At 32.9% G+C, this 23,905-nt stretch overlaps 1 protein-coding gene across 1 annotated transcript; it reads left to right on the top strand.

Moving 5' to 3' along the window:
- The first annotated feature begins 117 nt into the window (after positions 1-117).
- On the top strand, positions 118-23,701 carry LOC139523093 (leucine-rich repeat-containing protein 74B-like). The gene is made up of 14 exons (XM_071316860.1): positions 118-284; positions 3,913-4,029; positions 4,403-4,511; positions 6,593-6,771; positions 8,557-8,664; positions 9,236-9,329; positions 10,005-10,054; positions 10,361-10,442; positions 13,333-13,415; positions 14,336-14,530; positions 15,232-15,333; positions 19,010-19,273; positions 19,962-20,047; positions 22,770-23,701. The coding sequence occupies exons 2-14, from the start codon at positions 3,967-3,969 to the stop codon at positions 22,831-22,833; spliced, it is 1,479 nt and encodes a 492-aa protein (XP_071172961.1). The 5' UTR covers positions 118-284; positions 3,913-3,966; the 3' UTR covers positions 22,834-23,701.
- Positions 23,702-23,905: the final 204 nt, after the last annotated feature.

The following is a 23,905-nucleotide window of genomic DNA, read 5'->3' as shown; positions in this document are numbered from 1 at the left end:
GGAGTTCTCATAAGTTTTGGTGAATAACACGATATGAACGGTTTATGACACGGTCTCTAACGAACTATTGAGTACAATTTGTCAGTTATATAATAGGTTTCGTATACTTATTGGATTAAACTGCAAGTGCTTTCAATTACCAATAAAGTGCACTTTCAATATTTAAACAAGAAATGTCAAATGATTTTGTATTTAAACATTGGTGTCCTGTTTTATTAGATGTAATAATACAGGAATTTCTGTCTTCAATGGAGTCACCTGGTGTATGTTTCACAAGTCATCTGGTAAAGTAAAATACTATATTTTTATGAAAAGTACTTTGATATATTTTTATTTAAGATATTTAAACAAAATATTAAATTCCAAACAGATAAGACACACCTTCTCAAGTTCATAAATCTATTTGCGCTCAATGTGTTTTTCGCTTATAGAGTGTCATGTAAAGACCAGTTTGGTTTTGGTGTTCATGAACAATCACATGCATGATACTTTTTTAGATATTCATTAGAAGTGACTCTGTGGTTACGTAAAACCACATACTTTGAACGGCAAAATTATTTCATTTCTTGATATTACTTTTACTTAAGGATCTTGACATACTATGAATGACTAAACTATTTTATTCAATAAGACTACTTTTTCTGTTTAGTCTGTTTTTTATGATATACATTTGACGTGAAACTGTACTTATGTATCCCGTCATACTTTGAACCACACCATTATTTTATTTATTATTATTACTTTTACTGTTAAATCTGGTTTTTGTTATATCTACTTTACGTGAGTCTGCATTTATGTATGCCGTCATACGACAAAATTATTTTTATGTCTACCTGTGCGAATTTCAAACGCGCAATTTTACACCAGTAATGAAAACCTTCTATCATTTATGGGTAGACTTTACATAGATAAATTCAGCCGTATTTGACGTGAAACTGTACTTATGTGTCCTGTCATACTTTGAACCACACCATTATTTTATTTATTATTTTTACTGTAAGTCTGTTTTTTGTTATATCTACTTTACGTGAGTCTGCATTTATGTATGCCGTCATACGACAAAATTATTTTTATGTCTACCTGTGCGAATTTCAAATGCGCAATTTTACACCAGTAATGATTGAAAACCTTCTTTCATTTATGGGTAGACTTTACATAGATAAATTCAGCCGTATAAGAAAAGCAAAATGAGAATGTTAAATTTGATGTATGCCTTTTTGTGCTACTTTGTTACATTTGTTGTTTATGTAGTGATATTAAGATGATAACACAATATTGACTGTTGTACCCCTATTTTTGACATTTTTACTCTTTGAGTATGTTTGTTTTGTTCATGCATCGTTGACAATGTAATGGAATTTGATGCGACTGTCATACAAGTGAGAGGTTTAGCTAGCTATAAAACCAGGTTCAATCCACCATTTTCTACATTAGAAAATGCCTGTACCAAGTCAGGAATATGACAGTTGTTATCCATTCGTTTGATGTGTTTGGACTTTTGATTTTGCCTTTTGATTTTTGATTTTCCTTTTTGAATTTTCCTCGGAGTTCAGTATTTTTGTGTTTTTACTTTCTTTTTTTTATTCATACTGCTTTTTGTGTATTTTAATTTCGAGTCCGATATAGGAGAAGAAAAAACACGACAAGAAAAGAGCCGAGCTTTAATCTGTATTTTAAGGGACGCATGCATGTGCATAAAATAGTGAAAGTTTTATCTGTATACCGAAGTACCTACTCCTTGATCTCGAAGATAAGACATTGGAATCTAACAAAAAATATTTGTCTCTGTTATAAAAATTAATGTTTGACAAACAGAAATCTTCTAATTATAAACCCACAATTTAAGCTATGAATAATGTATATTTCAAAAGCTAAATGTGCGAAATTTCAAACATCATTCCATGTAAAAAAAAATTGAAAAAAATGGATCTTATGATTGAGAGAAACTGGTTCAGACACTTGTACAGGAAAACCGAAATCTACGACAGTTGCATTTTATATAATAGGCAAAATTTAATATAAAAAATTAATTGTGTGCTGTTACTTCTGTGTGTATATGAGTATGATAAAAAAAATGTAAACAAAATATCTAGTTTAACAAAACATTTTTACATGTTTTTCTCAATTAATTCAGTTACCTTAATTCAGCAGTTTGTTTATGTGTTACATATTTGTTTTTCCTTCATATTTTGTACATAAATTAGGCCGTTACTTTTCTCGTTTGAATTGATTTACAATGTCATTTCGGGGCCTTTTATATCTGACAATGCGGTATGGGCTTTGCTCATTATTGAAGGCCGTACGGTAACATATCGTTGTTAATTTCTGTGGCATTTGGTCTCTTGTAGAGAGTTGTCTCGTTGGCATATCACATCTTCTTTTTTTTTTTTTTTTTTATATTAAGCATTAAATGGCTTAGATCATATAAAAGTTTTGTGTCTTCTTTTTAGCGTATGGGAGGTTAATCGATAAGAGGTACGTGTGACATGGGATCTGTGTCGCCTGTAGGGCCAGAACATGAAAAATTAAAACACTTTCCCTCCAGAAGAGCTCTCTACCCCGACAACTGTCTCTTCATAAGATCATATATCATTATAAAATCATATCACCGTTATTTTGCAGATTGATTTGTGGTGTATGAATACTCGAAATTTAAGCTAGCTGTCAATTACCACGAACTTTATTAAAGAATTATGTTTTTCCTTTCAATTTCGTACTTGAGAATATTATTTTTTAACATGAAACAGTGAATTAGTCATATGATGAGTTTTCTTTCTACACATAGAAGGGGTGTATAACCTATTAACGCTGCGTTGAAGACCCGTTGGTGGCGTTCAGCTGGTGTCTGCTCTTTGGTCGGATTGTTGTCTCTTTGAAATATTCCCCATTTCCATTCTCAAATTTACATACTTTATTTGGCTGCCTCAAATTAGAAATTTGATCATGTAGTTATCCTTGTCTTAAAACTCTTTTCTATAATTGACTTTGAATTTAATAAGACCGTACAACCTTAAGATGTTTCACAATGTAACGTTCTATCTATTTTCATCGCAGGCAGTGTAATACATTATATTAATAACCTTTTCAGTGGTCGTTTATGGGTCCATGCATGGTAGGTCGTACGATGACCTGTAGTTGTTTAAACTCTATGGTCGTTGTCTCTTGGAAATCATTCCACATATCATCACTTTTTAAATTGATTTCAAGTAATTTCTTTTGTATCAATCGCTAGGTTGGTTTCTCGTCGATATCAAAACTGAATGTCCATTCTTATTTAACAAAGAATGTCAAAAATAAAATCCTCTTTGTGTTTCTGTTTTCTTCTAACAGTCAATTTTCCAATTACCGACTTTTTTCTATGTTTATAGAATTCACACCTTGTCTCAACAGCCATTAAATTCTTTTTCTGTTGACATTCATCGATGTTTTTGACATTTTTCAGTGGCAATTTAATACATGATAAGAAAATATCAGTAAATTAATTGCATTTAAATTTTTGTATAAAATGTTTTGAAAAGGTAAAAGTGCTCAAAAACATTATATACAGTTTAACTATCTTTTATATGAATATACACCCGGATGTGGGATACACGTATCGACAGATTGCTATATTTGTCGCATGACATAAAGTTTTTTAATTTACCAAACAACAGTCTTACAACAAAACATTTGATCTTTTTAATAACCCTCCTGTTTAATTACTACAATAAATCACAAAAGTAACAATTTCTAAATTTAATCTATTGGATATCAAATTCTAACGGAGCCTTGGGATTTAACACCGCCCTATAAAGATCACATTTTTTTGCATTTAAATGTTTATGTTTAGGCCGTTTGGATTTAATTGAAGTCACAACTATTTATATTGTTTGAAAAATAAGTTCTCATTAAGTCTTTTGTATTGACGTCAAGTGATATAATGGCGGCAAATTGGACTCCACTTCCGGCGTAGCATCAAACATCAATATGGAAAACACTGCAGACGTTAAAATTAACGCAAAGAAACAAGCAGAGAAAAGGCTATCAAAGGTAAGATGATAAACTATTCTTGGTATTGAAAGTTCTGTTCATTATAAAGTTGAGTTCAATGAACGTTATTATTAGATATTTTTACGATTATTAATAAATGCTACTCCTTGTTGTGGTTATAGTTTATCCGGTCAATTGAAAAGTTTGAAAAGATTAATAAACATGGACAAACAGAGACTCCAACAATATTATCGATGCAAGTATCAATGTTTATTTTTTCCTGGTATACAATTAATATAAAAGTGGATATAGGCGGAACAATATATTTATTTTCGAAATACGATTATTATAAAAGTGGATATAAGCGGAACTCTGTGTTTTTCCTGAATACAATTTATATAAAAGTGGATAAAAGCGACGCACTATGTTTCAGCCTCATGAAAAAAGAAGCTCTTCGTTAACTGTTGAATGTCTGATGGAGTCCGAAGTGAGGAATAAACCCTATATTGATGATGATTCGGAAACGGTTCTCAACGTAGTAGGTGAGTAGCTTCATTTTCTTGGGGTTGTCTTCTATATAGTTATTTTTGTTTAAAGAAGTTATGTAAAGTGATTGACAATAGTGAACGTCACCCAGAAAAAGAGGTGAAAAACCACAATCAAACATGTACAAGGAAAATTTGAAATTTGGCATTGTAAATCTTTAATTCTTAAACCAGACGAGTAAAGGTGTGCCTAGGGTGTAAAGATCCATGACATTTTTAATCATTCAATCATTTAGTGTTATTGAAAGTCATCAGGATTTGTGTTCATTTACAAATTCCTATTGACAATCACAAATAAAGATTTATACTTTTAACATACAATTTACTGGACTTTAAAGTTGGTTCGTTAAAAGGTAAAACTAGCGTAAATGTTTATTTAAAACATCTTTTTTCATTACATTAAAATTTGCCTCTTGAAGCGAAAAATGTTAATTTATCTTAAGTCAGAGTGATTCAATTTCAACACAAAATTAAATGTTTTAAAAGTAAATTTATAACACGTAGTCAACGGCCTAATGTTAATGTTACCTACTCAAGACATTTTTACAGCGAATTAAATATACAAACATCAACATACAAATCTACTAGCCCAAGTACATCTGGAATGTAGAATTAAACAAAGATGAAATCAATGTTTGGGAAAAATAATTGTTCTTTAATATAATAGAAAAGTAACATTTCAATGACAAAGCCAACATTATCTTTTCTCCCTTTTCGAGTACACGTAGTAATTTGTCTTTTCTATATTATGTTTAAGTTGGTTGCAGCTTCGCAGTGGGGGATACAATTTTATGACCGTTACCACAACTTTATTGTTAAATATTTAGTCTGTGCTCAATGTGTACATATTTCAGCACAGTATGATTAAACTAAGCGAAAAGATAAATCTTGAAAGTAAAATTAAAATTTGAACTGTGGGTTTTAAAAAAACGCAATTAGTTCTCTTCGTAGTTCTAACTTTTTTTGAAAGTTAAATTTCATACCAATTTTAAGCAATATCATAATTCGATAGACAAATTGATTTTACCCTACCATGGATGTCTAAAGAGGATGAAGTTGCAGCGATTTTCTCATTACCCTCCCATAAAAGGCAGATTTCAACAATTACAGACATTTGGAATCAATAGTCGTTACAACAGGGTCCTTTATGACTGGTCGCAATCGTTCAGATGTAACTGTGTGAAGTCTACACTAAGAATTTATTTTGCTGTAGAAATATCTGAATGTTTCTACACACTCTTAGTAATGCCTTGCATTTTTATCTTTTTAAAGCTGGACGAATAAATCATCCCTTTCATTTCGCGGATTTCTTCTTAACAAACAGTGCGTGTATCCATGATAATTGATTTGTAAAAAACGACATTATTAAACTATCTTCTACCTTTACTATCCGCTACCTTTCTCAGTTGTTCTAGAGTTTTTTCCGGTTGCTTTTTTTGCAGATTGTGCACGTTTTGCAATTGGTTTACAGTGGTTATGATTGACTTTAAATGTTCCATTCAAAATAGAAGTACCTTAAATATAAAAACTGAATGCAATTCTTTCAAAAAGAAGAAAACTTGTATTTGAACAATTATATATTAGTAATGCTGGTAATCAAAAGAAACAAATACAGATTGGGCTACAATGATTGCTACTGTAAAACAAGACCAACCACTCTACCAACTCATCATACAATGAAATAGGGAGGGACAAACATTAAAGGGAGGGACAAACATTAAAGGGAGGGACAAACATTAAAGGTAGATTTAAGGTTGCTCGTTTGATTTACCTCTATATAAACAGTTAACCTGTTTACGGTCTTAGTCCTATTTAAACAATTATCAGTGCTCATTTGTCATGACAAATCATATATATATATATATAACATCAAAAGCTCCAATGATGTACAGTCGCTCTTTATTGTGTATATCTCTATAGTTACCTTTTTCTTACCATTGTGAAAACTTGAAATCTCAAAAACAGATGTTTTATTATCATCTATTCCGAAAAACATTTTTTTTGTCGATTTCCCGAAATGGACATCTGACAAAGTCAATTATCACCAATATACCAGGTGATCTATTTTATGTTTACAGTAAAAAGACCAAGTTTTGATATAACCGGATCCCAAACATACATTAGAGCTTCAAAAATGCAACACGTTGTTCCTTCATCAAAACTTGCCAAACAATTAGCCGAAGGAAATACAGTTCTAAACTTGCCATATTATGGACTAGCAGAGGGAGGGACAATGGCACTGTCTATAGCGATGTTAGTGAGTACAACAAAAGATTTCCTTTTTTTTTTTTTTTTTTTTTAAATATACATCATATGATAATTAAAGATTTAACTGGCGTCTAGATCTGAGAAGAAGGTAATATAAAGTTAAACAAACAAAACAATGTTATTTGCTGGTAGACACGGAAAGTTCGTTTATTTGAGCAATGGATTCGAGACTTTTTGTTGTTCTTATTTAGCTTTTATTTTTTGATATCTTGTGCGATTAATTACAGTGTTCTGAACTATAATACAGTCTCGAACTGCATTAAATCTATTTGTATTTCTGATTTTCATTTATGCATAAAACAGAAAATCAAATGCTACTGAATGTTTAATTACCCGTAATATTTATATGTTATACAACAGCACGAAGGATTCAATTATTTATTCGTTTTTTATTAGATAATCATTCAATTTGGAGTCAAATTAAGATTCATATACCGTTAAGCATATTTTTTCTAAAATACCTTGTTTGTTGAATAAAAAAAACCCACAAAAACAGAAGAATAAGAATATATGTCTTAAGATGCACGAAACTTGACGTATTTATTGATTATTTAAGCGACATTATCCCTCAACAATTGTTCAATATTCATAATTATGACACACGACGAACGAATGACACGCAACATATAAAGTGTAGAACTGCATTTTACCAGAAATCTTTTCTCCCCTCAGTTATTCGATCCTGGAATGCTATTCCGGACGATATCAGACTAAGTCCATCTAAGTTAACACTTAAAAGTTACCTTAATCAAAATGTAAGAAAAATGCCAAATTATTATTTTTATGGAGACAGGAAAGGACAAATACTTCATGCCAGACTTCGGATGGATTGTAGCAATCTGAACGAACATTTATTTGAGAGAAATCTTGTAGAAAGTAAAAACTGTACCTGTGGTAGAATCGAGAGCAGTAAGCATTTTCTCCTCGAGTGTAATAATTACTCCCTTGTCCGAAAACGTACGATAGAAAAAATTCCCTTCCCATACAATATAGAAACACTCCTATTTGGCTGCAATAACCTCAATCAAGAGGAAAATGTACTCGTGTTTAAACTAGTTCAACAATTTTTGGTAGATTCGAAGCGTTTTGGCTAATAGCGTCGTTCGTGCATGACAAAGATCGTAATTGGGTGAGACAGTCTTGACAAAGTCCTGTAAACACACTCCGCCGCCGGTACATATATATATAGGAAAGATCTGATGAAAAAAAAAATCTACTTTTTTATTTGCAGTTATTTCTCTTTATCTTTTTTCTACAGGGAGACGGATTAATATAAGGGAAACCTTGTTTCCGAATCCTTTTGTAATATGTTATCACTGTATTTATATGTGTATGCCATGTACATGATTTTTTGAAATAAAATATGTTTAAAGTAAACTTGACGTAATTGCGATAAGGGCAGCAGAATACGGGATCCTACCAAATAATAAATATAAAAACAACGATAAGAAAAACAGTCTATGTAATACGTAAAACGAATTAAGAAACCGGAGGGGATTATAATAGGGACAGTTAGGCTTTTGATCTGGACAAAAACACCATAAAAATTATCAGAAATCCGAAGTCTTGTATATCTTTAAGTAATCTTTGACATAAATCAGACGTTTTCTTAATCTTCATGAAACCCCCACTCAAAGGGAATGTTTGATTATTATTTTGTATCTATTTACAATTAAACACCTTTGTGAGATATGGATAGTAAAATATCTTAACTAGAATTCCGTAACCTGTTTACATGTTTATATCAATGAAAACATGTTGACTTTCTTGACAGGTAAATACTTCAGTGACGTGTCTGTATCTTCGAGGTAACAACATTGGTCAAAAGGGTATATCTTATATACAGAAAATGATGGTCGAAAATAACAGTATTACAGATCTAGTGAGTGGCGAAATTATACTTGTATAATTATAAATAGAATCACCATTAAACGAAACGAATTAAAAATAAAAATGCCAAACCAAGATGGATGGTTAGAAAACAGTAGAAGATAAAGTTTTTGAATTCAATTTAGTCTTTTTTTACTCTTATGGTATTATCCTTTTACAATACAAGATTTGAAAATTAGGTCAAGATACACATATAGTTGTACCGTTCTTCATGGCTAAAACATAGGAAAGGTAGGTAAATAACAGAATTTTGTTTTAAAAATGTTTTGCATAAACTCTGGTGAAAATGTACTGCGCTGAAAAATTGCATAACAAAATAAAAATGATCATAAAATGTAAGGGTACGCAGGAATAATAAAGATAAGTTTAGAAGCTGTAAACAGAACTATTGATTTTGGTCTTTTACAAATTGTGACTTTGATGGAGAGTTGTCTCATTTGCACTCATGCCATACATGTACATTTAATCTATTAGTTATAACATTAAATTTGTTGTTCAAAATAAAATTCTCTTTCTATTCTTATATTGTTTTTTTAAATCAATTTTTGTTAATCTTTGTCAAGGATTTGTCAGAAAACGAATTAAAAGAATTTGGCGCCAAAACCATAGCAACGATGTTGGATACCAACCGATTTATACAAAAGATAGATATCTCAGGTAAACAGACCATTAATGTGGTACTGGAATGCAGTATTATTTATTAAATGTTAACAATTTAGATCTGTGAAATTCTTCATAAAAGTTTTTTTTCCTTCTCCATATTAGCCATGTGGGGTATAAAATGTCAATATAAACAGAATGTGAATGATGTGAAATAGCAGATATTTTCATAGGAGTTCCTGGAGTGTTTAGTATAATATATTATATAAGTCTGCTGGAATATTATTTGAATGAAAAATCGATCAAAAGTCATGTTTGCTTTATAATCTATTCTCATTTCATGCTAAATTATTAATGGCACAAAATGAAAGATATCAATCGCAGATATTCATGCAATATTCAAATTACCTTAAAATGTCCATATAATGCGATGGAAACTTGTCTTTTGCTTGTAATTACATTTACATTTTTCGTTTTCCACTTTCCGAAGATGTTTCAAATCGAAGTCATTCACATTTGTTTCTGAAGATTTGGTGATGGACAAGACGTAAAAATATGAAGTTCTTACACAAAGCTTACATGGAAAAGAATATTGCTCTATGATCGTTAAATAACAAAATATTAATTCCAAGAATTATGCCTTTTTTGCAGTTCTTTGGCTTCTCAATAGCAGAGTTGTCTTCTCAGCGATGAAATATGGCTTTTTAAATAATATTTTTTAATATTTTGTAGGAAACGAATTCACTGATTCGGATGCACGAGTTTTGTCACGGTCAATAGAAGTAAGCAATATAACCATTATAATCGTACAATTTAATTTAGTTCAGAAGTATGGAATGGGTATACTAATAGATATTTTTTGATATTGAATCCTTAGTAGATTTAAAACTAACATATTCCTACAGCATGGCCAATAAAACAATAACCATGATCAAATATTTAAAAAACATTTTTTGCTGATCAAAATGCGTGTTCTTGTTATCAAATTGTGTACTGATGTTTAATTAACCTTTGATAACTCTAGTTTCACTCCAAATTATTTTATAAAGCACATTTTCATAAACGCATACTTTGCTTGATACTTGCAGGTACATCCGGTTCTACAGTTTGTCAACTTAAGTCATAATTTATTTAGTGATTCATCTAGTCCGGTATTTGAACAGTTATTGGGTGAGTATACAAATATTTACATATGTTTGAAGTTTTCAAAATACTGAATTAGGTGTAAGATGTTTTTTTATGTATTATAAGTTTGCACATAAAAATAAATGTGTATAAGCAATTATTTAAAAATATGAATAAAACATTATGTTTAGGTGAAGACATCTCCTACTTGTAGTATTATGATACTAAGTCTATCCTGCAGAATTAATAGAAATAATTTAAATGTTATCGATATATGTTTCACTGTTACATACATACAAAATATATCATGATTTATTACATAAAGACGCTGTGTGAAGTTTTAAAATTATTAACACAGAGACCTGTTATATTCAATTTGATTTGGTGGCACGTCCAATAAAACCTAAACAGGGTGCTGTGAACTTAGGGTATCGACTTCCAAATGATTTTTCAACACCCTATTTGAATCGTAACTTGACCTTAAATGATCATAAACTATGTATATACATTTCTTTAATCGTTTTAAAGGAATGATAAATTTGAAAAACAGATTTATGCCCGCGTCACACTGTCCCGATTTTTATATACGATGGACACCCGAATGCGAAAATTGTAAGTTCGTACGAAGTTGGTCCCGATCTCGTTAAAATACCAAAAAGTGACCGAAGCAAGTACGATGAATAACGAAGTCTATACGATGGTGCCGAAATTATATACGATAGCAAAAGATGGACAAACGAAGGTTAACCGAAGACGGGTATTTAAGCTTCACATCTCAGCCGAAGCCTACACGATGGATCACGAAGGCTACACGATGGATTACGAAGGCTACATGATGGATTACGATGATGGCGCGATGGCCATACGATGTCTAAAAGACGTCGTGTACAGCTTACGATGCATTTAAATTATATGCCGAAGGCATCACGCGTTTTAAATTGTTTGATCAATATTGAATATATATTATATTGTACATTTAATTTCTGGTTTAATCATAAGACGGAAGACCGTAGGCTTGAAGGGTAAAACTTGACTCTAAGTCTCAGCATATAATGCCACCAAAATCAGGGAGAGGGAGAGGAAGAGGAAGAGGGAGGGGTATGAGTCTAGCAGGAAAGTACAAGACCAAAAGAAAAATAGATGTGGACACTCTGAAACCAATATGCTTCAAAAGATTTTAACCACATTTGGTATATTGTTCCTCCTTGTAATGATCTGACATTTTTTACGTTCAAGGCCAAAGGTCAAGGTCATGCAGATGGACTTGTTTTTTTTTCTCCGTGAAATAGCCACAGGCACTTGCCTGTGGAAATAGTATAATACACAGGAAATTGGTTGCTCATTTTTTTACCTGCTGGTTCTAAAGACAATATTAAAGGTCTTTCCAGTTACTAAATGTTTTGGTTGATTTCTAAACAAATATTTTATGTATCAAATATGCATTTTACCATTTTCTGCATGTGTAATATACAAATATAGTGTCCATATTTGTCCCCAATATGTTACATACGCGGGGATGCCATGCTCGGCATTGCCTTGTTTGAACTGTAAAATGTGTGCACTAGTCTGAATAATTACCCGTAATTATGCCCATGTTTACTGATCTATCTTAAAGGTAAGGTAATGGGTTCGTTGATCCCTTTTATTCAAAAAGAGCTCTTTCCAGGAGAATATCATAATAATATAGACAAAGGGAAGGATTACGGGCATTATGGGAAAGCAACAAATGCGGCAAAATATGACATATAGAAAAAATGGTTATGGAGTAAACATTCGTGTGACAACAACTCAGACGATACATAAAAAATCAAAATAATGAAGGAAAAGTTGGTTTCCCTATACACGTGTACCTGCAGTGTTGGTGTACGAGGCGCGTTTAGGATTTTCATTATGTTACTTGATATGAAAAATTGACAAAAAATAATATTTTACTTGTAAAAGTAAATACTGAGCCTGTAATAGCTGCTCTTCTTGTTCCATTTGAATTAATAGAAACAACGGTGTCGCCTTTCTTGTTCTCATAGAATCATATAATATGAGCTCCATGTTTTGTGAACGTCTTTCTTAACTGTCGTATTAGACTGACCAGTGCATATCGCGCATGGCACTTTACATGTATTTTAGCGCGAAAATTAACTTACATTTAGCTGGATTTATTGCCGTCGTAGTTCCATCTTGTGGCCTTCGTACTTTTATTCGATGGCAACACGACGGGATTACGAGGTCTTCACGAAGTCGTGTTGCCATCGTAAGACCTTCGGGTAGCTTCGTGATTCATTCGTGTAGACATCGTAATGTCAAAACTGCCCGATGAAAACGATGGAAACACGAATGCAATACGATGTTCAAAGATGCATTCCCGGTGACATTACGATGGTGAGGATGGTGAAACGAACTCAATACGAACCCTCAACATCGGACGCACCTTCGGGGATTTTTTAACATGTTAAAAAATTTAGAACTTTTCCCGAAGTTGTCCTCGAAGGCTAGTAAAAGTGGCCGATGGTTCTACGATGGTTAAAGATGGCACTACGAATAGCCCGATCTGATACGACCAGTCCCGATTTCGAAAATTTCCATAATCGTGTTGCCATCGACCTAAAAATCGGGACAGTGTGACGCGGGCATTAACAAGTGTTGGTCATAAAAAGATTTTTGCACAGTTACACAAACTAAGATGTTTGTTATTTTGTGAAATGTATACAATAATGGTGCACAATAAATACGACTATTTCTATGTTATGCACTTAAACAGACCAATTAAGTTGTTAGTTTATATCAAGTTTGGACCTTGATTCTCAAAATAAGCTATTATGTATTATGTATTATGTTTACCTGTTTGATTTCCTTTACATAGATATTGATAATGAGGTTGTGTGGTTATACACTGTAATTCTCATATTGAGTCTAATTAAAATTGGCAATTACCTTACAGAAAATTGTAAATTGAAATACCTTGATATCAGCTGGAACCAATTTAGAACTCATGGTGCTATGCATATTTCATCTGGATTAAAGGTAAAGTCCCTTTACAGAAACGCCCTTTTTATCAGAAGAGTTTTTCGTTAGCTTGTGAAATTAAAACTTAAACCAGATAAAAAGTAAAATACCGAACTCCAAGGAGTACCATATCAAATGGCAACATCAAAGCTCAAACACACCAAACGAATGGGGAAAAAAACTGTCATATTCCTGACTTGGTACAGGCATTTTTTTTATTTAGGAAATGGAGGATGCGTGAAAAGACTTTTTTTTCCATCGTAGCGTGCATTCAATCTACATTAGACAAACGCCAGACATACGTCAACATACGTTACTTGAACGCCCGATAAACGCTTATTTAAGCTTCTCGTACGCCCAATACACGCTTAAAGCTCGTTGTGCACACGATACAGATATAAAAGACAGGTTGAATGCATCCAAAATTACGAGCGTATTGGCAGCGACATGATTTTTTACCACGCCCGGCGTACGTCGGAGCTATACGCTGATGTGTGACGCCGATATAAACCTGGTTTTAAAGATAGCTAAAGCTCTCACTTGTATGACAGTCGCTGCTTAAATTTCCATTATATTGACAACAATGTGTGAACAAAGCAATCAGATATAATAGGTAAAAAATGCAACTGTAAAACAAACAAATATGTCAATATAGAAAAACAAAATACCATATCGACAAAGCACATAAGCAAAAATGAAAGACGGGAATACAAAAAATAAACATAGCATAATAACACAATGGCGGGATGTATAAGTACCTAGCAACGTACATGATAATGGATATATGAATACTAATAGCATATGTTGGAATATTACTTTATATAGGATTGTATAGCGATATGATTTATTGCTGGTTTGTGTTTGCAAAAAATGAGATTTATTACTTGAAAGGTCTTCAGAAATAAGTTTGCATGACGAATAATGTTTTATAATTTCAGGAGAATGCGTATTTAAAAACTTTTAACGTTTCGTGGAACGGATTTGATGATGATGGAGGGGCTGCCTTTGGGGATGCATTGGCTAATAATGACTTCCTTACAGAACTTGATATCTCATCCTGCCGAATAACTGCGGAAGGATTTGGTAAACTTGTATGTGGTTTGAAATCTAACGAAAGACTAGAAATCCTTAAGGTATGTCTATTCTATTTGTGGCAATCATTGTAGTACATAATTAGTGATAATAATCTGGGACAAATGTGAGTGATCCTTATAGTTTAATTTTGAAGTATTTCTGGCAAAAGGTTGGTCTATTTTTTACGGAAACGAACAAAATGACATTTCTCGACAAAGATAATTGATTTCATCGATCAGTGCATGTTAGAAATATTTTAACAACAAAAAACTTATGAAATAGGGCTCTTCACGGTTAGTTCGGACATATTGGATAGGGTGTAGATTTTCATAATGGATGTAAAATTGGTGTGAAAAATACGGAACAACATCATTAAAACAGAGCAGTTGCTTGGAAACACACATAGGACTTCCCATACTTTCATACTATTTCCACCACTTTCTAAAAAATCTGCCCCCTATCCAAAAGGCCGAACTAAACGTGAAGAGCCCTATTATAATGAACATTATATATAAACCGACACAAAATCATTATGACCACAGGGAAAAACCACAAAAGCAGTGAAACAACACTTTTATTACTGGTCTTGATCTCAAAGTCTCAATGAGTCTCCATTTTGGGAGGAAACATACTCACCTCAATACTCACAGGTTGAAAACTATGTCTTCCACAATTTTGGGCGGAAATCTTATAGTAAATTGTATGGACTTCGACAAATGAATCGTCAGAAAACTAATGCCGGTAGTTGTTTTCTTTACAGGTTGGTGGAAACTACATACCAAAAGAAGCAATAGAAACTGCTTTAGATTCTTTAGTCACGTTTGATCCGTCAACAACGAAAATAAGGATAATTGACTTAACGGTAAGTTGGTAATAATTCATATATACATATAGTAGTTTACCAAAATGATTTTACTGGAGGTAACTTTACCATCTTCATATAGAAAAATATTTCCTGCAAAATGAAACAACATCCACTGGAACTTTTTATTATAAAATTCGTTATTCACTATAATGTGTTAGACGCTTCAATATTCATGTTTTACTCGTTTCACAACATATAAATGAAAACCCCTGCAGTGAAACAAATTAAATTGACATTGGCAGTTGAGTTGCTTTGGAAATCTCTTCTAAATTTATTTATAAGAAAGACTTGTTTGTTTTTATAGTGATTAAGTTAATAACCCAATGTTGACAGCTGATATCAACAACCAAAGAATTACCACACCACTCCACATCTGCTATCTGACATTTTTACCTATTATAGTTATCAAAGGTACCAGGATTATAATTTAGTACGCCAGACACGCGTTTCGTCTACATTAGACTCATCAGTGACGCCCATATCAAAATATTTGTAAAGCCAAACAGGTAAATAGTTGAAGCGCATTGAGGATCCAAAATTCCAAAAAGTTGTGCCAAATACGGCTAAGGTAATCTATGCCTGGGATAAGAAAATCCTTAGTTTTCGAAAAATTCTAAGTTTTGTAAACAGATAATTTATAAAAATGACCACATTATTGATATTCATGTCAACACCGAAGTGTTGACTACTGGGCTGGAGATACCCTCGGGGACGAAACGTCCACCAGCAGTGACATCGACCCAGTGGTGTAAAATTTATCAAAGGTACCAGGATTATAATTTAGTACGCCAGACACGCGTTTTATTAAAGGTACCAGGATTATAATTTAGTACGCCAGACACGCGTTTCGTCTACATTAGACTCATCAGTGACGCCCATATCAAAATATTTGTAAAGCCAAACAGGTAAATAGTTGAAGCGCATTGAGGATCCAAAATTCCAAAAAGTTGTGCCAAATACGGCTAAGGTAATCTATGCCTGGGATAAGAAAATCCTTAGTTTTCGAAAAATTCAAAGTTTTGTAAACAGATAATTTATAAAAATGACCACATTTATATTGATATTCATGTCAACACCGAAGTGTTGACTACTGGGCTGGTGATACCCTCGGGGACGAAACGTCAATCAGCAGTGGCATCGACCCAGTGGTGTTAAAGTTTTCAAAGGTACCAGGATTATAATTTAGTACGCCAGACGCGCGTTTCGTCTACATTAGACTCATCAGTGACGCTCATATCAAAATATTTGTAAAGCCAAACAGGTAAATAGTTGAAAAGCATTGAGGATCCAAAATTCCAAAAAGTTGTGCCAAATACGGCTAAGGTAATCTATGTCTTGAATAAGAAAATCCTTAGTTTATATCTGTTCTTTTTGTTCACACGTCATTGTCAATATAATGGAATTTTACACGACCGTCATACAAGTGAGAGTTCAGCTAGCCATAAAATCAGGTTTTATCAACCATTTTCTTCATAAGAAAATGCATGTACCAAGTCCGTAATTTGACAGTTGGTATCGATTGTGTTTGAGCTTTTGATTTTACCATTTGATTGGGGACTTTCCGTTTTGAATAATCCTCGGAGTTCAGTATTTTTGTGATTTTACATTTTGTTACATTTTGTTTTCTAATAAGTAATTGTTGTCAATCACCACGATGTAGCCTAGTTCAACACTATATCTATAGACCCTTAATTATAGTTCGCAAATACTTCTCATGTCAATAAAACAATTTGAAACAGTCATACAATTTGCATAAAGAATATAAAAATCAATACTTGAACAGTAAATTTATTAAAATACATTTTATCTAAATTATTCCATCCGACAATCGTACATCTTCATCATGCATTTTTGAGTGTTCCATAATGGGTTTTATTTGGAGATAAATAAGCAACCATTAGGAGTTATGCATTTGTTTACCTATGTTTGTATCTTTCATGAGTTTAAGAGGTAAACTTTTGGAGACAACAATCTTCAATTTCAAGTCTCTTTATCTTTTTGAACCAGTTAGCCGAAGAACAAAAATTAAAAACGTTATATGGACTTTCGTCTGTTGTAAACTTGAAACTGTGAACAGGATTTGATAAAAAAAAAAAAAAAAGGCAACAGTAGTATACCGCTGTTCAAACTCATAAATCCATGGACAAAAAACAAAATCGGGGTAACAAACTAAAACTGAGGGAAACGCACCAAACATAAGAGGAGAACAACGACACAACACTACAATGTAACACACACAGACACGGACCAAGAATCAGACAAAATCCCACGAGAATAACAAATATAACATCAAAACCAAAAACATGAATTTGGGATAGACAAGTACCGTGACACGTCTTTTCGCAATGTGAATTTACACTCAAAAATAAGAGAAAACAAACGACGCAACGTTAAAATGTAACACACACAGAAACGAACTATAATATAACAATGGCCATATTCCTGACTTGGTACAGGACATTTTTAAAGGAAAAAATGGTGGGTTGAACCTGGTTTTGTGGCATGCCAAACCTCGCACTTTAATGGCAATGTTAAATATAACATTGAAATGACAACATAATATTACAGGACTACAATACAAATAAATAGGAGAACGTAATAGACAAAGAAACACATGATAAATGGATAACAAAAAACATCAGGTTTAAAATTCAAAACGCCAAAAACGCGCCTTGTCCACACAAGACTCACCAGTGACGCCAAGATATAAAAACACGAAATTACGATTTAACATAAATTGTTATGCGAAGTTAATGGTTCACTGACGTTGACACTAAATTATCTCATTTTATCTACCGAACAAAATGCTAGTTCTTAAAAAAAAGAATCAGTTATGTAACTGTATGTAGCTACAAGACGTTCTATTTGTGCATCACTTTGCTTCAATAGTTCATAAACGAAAGTACTGAAAATATGCACATAATTCTTCCAAACAGTAACACGAATCACTTTGATCAAAGCTTGACATTTTATGTAGACTTTTCTACTGTGAAAAACCAAATGTTGGCTTCTAGATGATTTCTGATCCATTTGTTGCATTTGGTTGCTTTCTCTTTGACATATACAGAGCACCTCCTTTTAACTTTCTCTTTGACATATACAGAGCACCTCCTTTTAATTTTCTCTTTGACATATACAGAGCACCTCCTTTTAACTTTCTCTTTGACATGTACAGAGCACCCCCTTTTAACTTTCTCTTTGACATATACAGAGCACCTCCTTTTAACTTTCTCTTTGACATATACAGAGCACCTCCTTTTAACTTTCTCTTTGACATATACGGAGCACCTCCTTTTAACTTTCTCTTTGACATATACAGAGCACCTCCTTTTAACTTTCTCTTTGACATATACAGAGCACCCCCTTTTAACTTTCTCTTTGACATATACGGAGCACCTCCTTTTAACTTTCTCTTTGACATATACAGAGTACCTCCTTTTAACTTTCTCTTTGACATATACGGAGCACCTCCAATTAACTTTCTCTTTGACATATACAGAGCACCTCCTTTTAACTTTCTCTTTGACATATACGGAGCACCTCCTTTTAACTTTCTCTTTGACATATACAGAGCACCTCCTTTTAAATAATATAGAAATGAATTCAAATTACTGATTATTGTGGTGGTATATTACTTGTATCAATTATACTCAACGCAAGTATTTTGTTGTAGGGTATACACTTACCGCGGTCATTTGAACAGAAAATGCATGAAGTACAACAGGTTTTACCTATGTTAAGAATAAAACCTGGTTGTGAAGAAAGTGTGAAAGGATCTCGGACTAAACCAGTGTTATTGGACGGTGCAACTGAAGGTTTACTTGCCATAAAACAATATTTGGAAGCCAAAAGCATATCGGTGTTCAAACTTTTCCGTGAATTTGACGATGACAATAGTGATTCTATAGATTACAACGAATTTAAGCGAGGAATTCAGGTAACTAGAGTAACACAAAGCATTGTTTATAGTTATTGTGTTTGCCTTCAAAGTGTAAATACTATATTTGATTTATTCCACTTCGCATATAGTAATCATGCTGTTTGACGGTATGTAATATGGACTCCATATCTTCACTTTTATCCGTGTGGGCGTTTTACATTTCTGCATTGTATGTAAACTTAATTTCACTACTCCAAGAACAGTTAATAACGTGCATATTTCTGCCACAAAATGTATTAACTTAATTTGTTCAGTTAATTTGTTTTGTTAAAAAAGCTAAACACTATTTCCATAGTTAATTTGTACATACTATCTGATCCTTCTTAAAATCTAGACAATATAAGATAAGGACATGTGGAAAGATATCAATGAAGCAATAACCCCAAAAACGCAAGGTCACTGTTGAAATTATATTGGGTACTGATTACAAATACTGATCAGTTAATCAAACACAACCACCCCAAAAATCAATTCCTTTGAAAAAAAAACATACAAACAAGAGACCAACAAACAGTATTTAAATACATGGTCCATACTTGGTACAGACTCAAACCAAGTTTTACCTGCGCGATTGATGTAGTTTTCTATTACAAATACATTACTGATCTAAATAGATATTTCACACAACTACCTATAAAGAATAAAACTCTGTCTGTGATTTGCGGTTTGATTATATACATTACAGGCAGCAGAAATACCACTTCCAAGTTCAAAAGTAGATAAACTACTGCAACACTTAGATTCAGATCACAATGGGGAAATAGAACTTGCGTAAGTAGCGTAGCAAACAAAATTTCAACTTGATGTTGGAAGAACGATAACTCAAATTTTAATACAACCAAATATGTTTTTGTATAAAACATAGAGGCTAATGATTGAATGCAGTACAATGGATTTTAAGATTGTAAAAATATAAAACAAACTCTACTAACTACATCTAAAAATTTCCTGTGGATTCAACAGAAATAAGGATGTCCATCTTGCATTTGCTATTTCTGATTTGGTTTGTACTCCTTAATGCCCGCGTCACACTGTCCCGATTTTTATAAACGATGGACACCCGAATACGAAAATAGTAAGTTCGTACGAAGTTGGTCCCGATCTCGTTAAAATACCAAAAAGTGAACGAAGCAAGTACGATGAATAACGAAGTCTATACGATGGTGCCGAAATTATATACGATAGCAAAAGATGGACATACGAAGGTTAACCGAAGACGGGTATTTAAGCTTCATATCTCAGCCGAAGCCTACACGATGGATCACGAAGGCTACACGATGGATTACGAAGGCTACACGATGGATTATGATGATGGCGCGATGGCCATACGATGTCTAAAAGATACGAACAGAATTTCGACAACATATCGTTTCTGTACAAGTCTGCCATGCATGGCGGGAAATCGATCTTTTTGTCTAATTCTTATAAAACTTAGTTTATTATCCCCTCGCCTACTACATGTAAGTTGCGTGTAGATAAAATTGTTATGGACACTCTAGAACCAAAATGCTCAAAACTTGATATGGTGTTACTCGTTAAGCGCTATTGACTTTAAAGTTCAAAGTTCAAAGGTCAGGGTCACAGTGGCAGTTGTAATACAAGGCAATATCACCATTGTGGATACTCTTAAACCAATATGCTTCAAAAGATTTTAACCACATTTGGTATATTTTTCCTCCTTGTAATGATCTGACATTTTTTACGTTCAAGGCCAAAGGTCAAGGTCATGCAGATGAACTTCTTTTTTCTCCTTGAAATAGCTTAATACACAGGAAATTGGTTTTTTTACCTGCTGTTTCTAAAGACAATATTAAAGATATTTCCAGTTACTGAATGTTTTGGTTGATTTAAAAAAAAAATGGTTTATATATCAAATATGCATATTCAATTTACCATTTTCTGCATGTGTCATATACTAATATAGTGTCCATATTTGTCCCCAATATGTTACATACGAGGGGATGCCACGCTCGGAATTGCCTTGTTTGAACTGTAAAATGTTTGCACTAGTCTGAATAATCACCCATAATTATGCCCATGTTTACTGATCTATCTTAAAGGTAAGGTAATGGGTTCGTTTATCCCTTTTATTCAAAAAGAGCTCTTTCCAGGAGAATATCATAATAATATAGACAAAAGGAAGGATGTGGGGAAAGCAACAAATGCGGCAAAATATGACATATAGAAAACAAAATGGTTATGGAGTAAACATTCGTGTGACAACAACTCAGACGATACATAAAAAATCAGAATAATGAAGAAAAAGAAGGTTTCCCTATATACGTGTACCTGCAGTGTTGGTGTACGAGGCGCGTTTATGATTTTCATTATGTTACTTGATATGAAAAATTGACAAAAAATAATATTTTACTAGTAAAAGTAAATCCTGGGCCTGTAATAGCTGCTCTACTTATTCCATTTGAATTAATAGAAACAACGCTGTCGCCTTTCTTTTTCTCATAGAATCATATGATATGAGCTCCATGTTTTGTGAACGTCTTTCTTAACTGTCGTATTAGACTGACCAGTGCATATCGCGCATGGCACTTTAAATGTATTTTAGCGCGAAAATTAACTTACATTTAGCTGAATTTATTGCCGTCGTAGTTCCATCTTGTCGCCTTCGTACTTTTATTCGATGGCAACACGACGGGAATACGAGGTCTTCACGAAGTCGTGTTGCCATCGTAAGACTTTCGGGTATCTTCGTGATTCGTTCGTGTAGACATCGTAATGTCAAAACTGCCCGATGGAAACGATGGAAACACGAATGTAATACGATGTGCAAAGATGCATTCCCGGTGACATTACGATGGTGAGGATGGTGATACGAACTCAATACGAACCCTCAACATCGGACGCACCTTCGGGGATTTTTTAACATGTTAAAAAATTTAGAACCCTTCCCGAAGTTGTCCCCGAAGGCTAGAAAAAGTGGCCGATGGTTAAAGATGGTTAAAGATGGCACTACGAATAGCCCGATCTGGATACGATCAGTCCCGATTTTGAAAATTTCCATTATCGTGTTGCCATCGGCGTAAAAATCGGGACAGTGTGACACGGGCATAAAGAAAAATGTCGATATTTAAAGGCGACAGAATTTTACAATATCCAAATCTCGCAAATTGATTAGTAAAAGACAAATCAAGGTAAAAAAAACCCGTCAACAGTGTTAGCGTATGCATGCATTGCGCGCAATAAGAATTCTCGTTCAGTCGATGTATTTAGTATCGAAACATAAACAAAATAAACAAATATGAAAGCTGCTGATTCTTATGTGTACTTATAGCCATTGCAATTCCATTTATTTTGGTTTTCATTATTTTTCTGGTAAATTATGTATATGTGAATGTCAACTCTTACAAACAAAACAACTGATACAAAAATGTATCAAACAAAAGCACACTATCTTATTTTTAGAAATATTATCCAAATGATCAAAATTACAATGTTGATTCGATGGTTTTACTAGTAACTGTATTTTGAATTCCAGAGAGCTTGCCACAAAACTAAAAGGGTTATCTGAAAAACTTGTTAGAAGTAAAACCGTTAGTTAGCAAATAAGAAATTCACCAGAAAAACAATCGGTGAAGTGCAATAATATACTAGAATCAAATTTTATGTTAAACAACGAAATACTTATACATGTGGAGAGTGAAGGATTTATATCTACTTCAGAAGAAATGTATCCAACTGTTCCTAGATTTAAGGATGTAGCAATGTAATTCAAGCTAACCTTATTGTGTTCTTTAAAAAAAAGAGTTTTAACTCAGGAATATGGAGATAATAGCTTTGTTTCGACCAAAGAACTAGTTTAAACTAACAGTGAATGCAGGATGCTACTTTTTCTGTACTTAAAGGACGAAAACACAAAGGAAAACATTCTCTACGAATGAGCTGTTAGGACTACGACCAGTAGTTATGGATGTATACAAATGTATGAGAACAACAATATAAATATCATTATTATTCAAGGCATCTATTTAAGGCATTTGCTTGTTAAAACATTCACACCAATCCACCTGCATAGGAAATGTTAACTATATGTGGTAGTGGGAATACATTATTAAAATTTCATCAATCGTACTAAGTTCATTTTATCATCCATTATTTTGTACCGCTGGTAACTGGTACTAATTGCAACTAGCTTCAAATCATATGTCATATGTTTATGAAACAGCTTCACGACTGTAGAACTATATACATGCAGTGAATATAATAAATGTAATCCGTAAATTCGTAAAAATTTGTTACAGAGAAATTTGTTGTAATGTGATGTATTATCTTATCATATGATCATGTCTTACTTTTGTTTCGAATCATACTGTCTTGTATTGTATTTTTTATGCACTGTAATGTTAATTTACTGTATTGTTTATACATTGTATAAATCATGGAACTTTATACTATTTTAAACATATAAAATAAGGACTTATGTTTTGTAATCCAATGTGACACCTATCCATCAAAAATATAATAATGATTTGATGAGTTTGCTATACATTTTATGACATACTACTGATCATGTCTCGCCTATGAAATGTGAAAGGAAAAGGGAGCGAAAATGGCCTATTTGTTCTTCAGATATATACCAAAGTTTATTAGTATACATGAAATTAGCACCAGTTG

This window comes from Mytilus edulis, chromosome 1 (assembly GCF_963676685.1).
Source record: "Mytilus edulis chromosome 1, xbMytEdul2.2, whole genome shotgun sequence".
Classification (NCBI taxonomy): domain Eukaryota; kingdom Metazoa; phylum Mollusca; class Bivalvia; order Mytilida; family Mytilidae; genus Mytilus; species Mytilus edulis.
The sequence above is the reverse complement of the archived record's forward strand: the minus strand, read 5'-3'. Positions and strand labels throughout refer to the sequence as shown.

Excerpts from the sequence above, each read along its gene's own strand:
- LOC139523093 (XM_071316860.1), top strand. The coding sequence starts at position 3,967 with ATGGAAAACACTGCAGACGTTAAAATTAACGCAAAGAAACAAGCAGAG. Across the intron at positions 8,665-9,235 it reads ATAACAGTATTACAGATCTA|GATTTGTCAGAAAACGAATT; the intron begins GTGAGTGGCGAA and ends ATCTTTGTCAAG. Across the intron at positions 14,531-15,231 it reads AAAGACTAGAAATCCTTAAG|GTTGGTGGAAACTACATACC; the intron begins GTATGTCTATTC and ends TTTTCTTTACAG.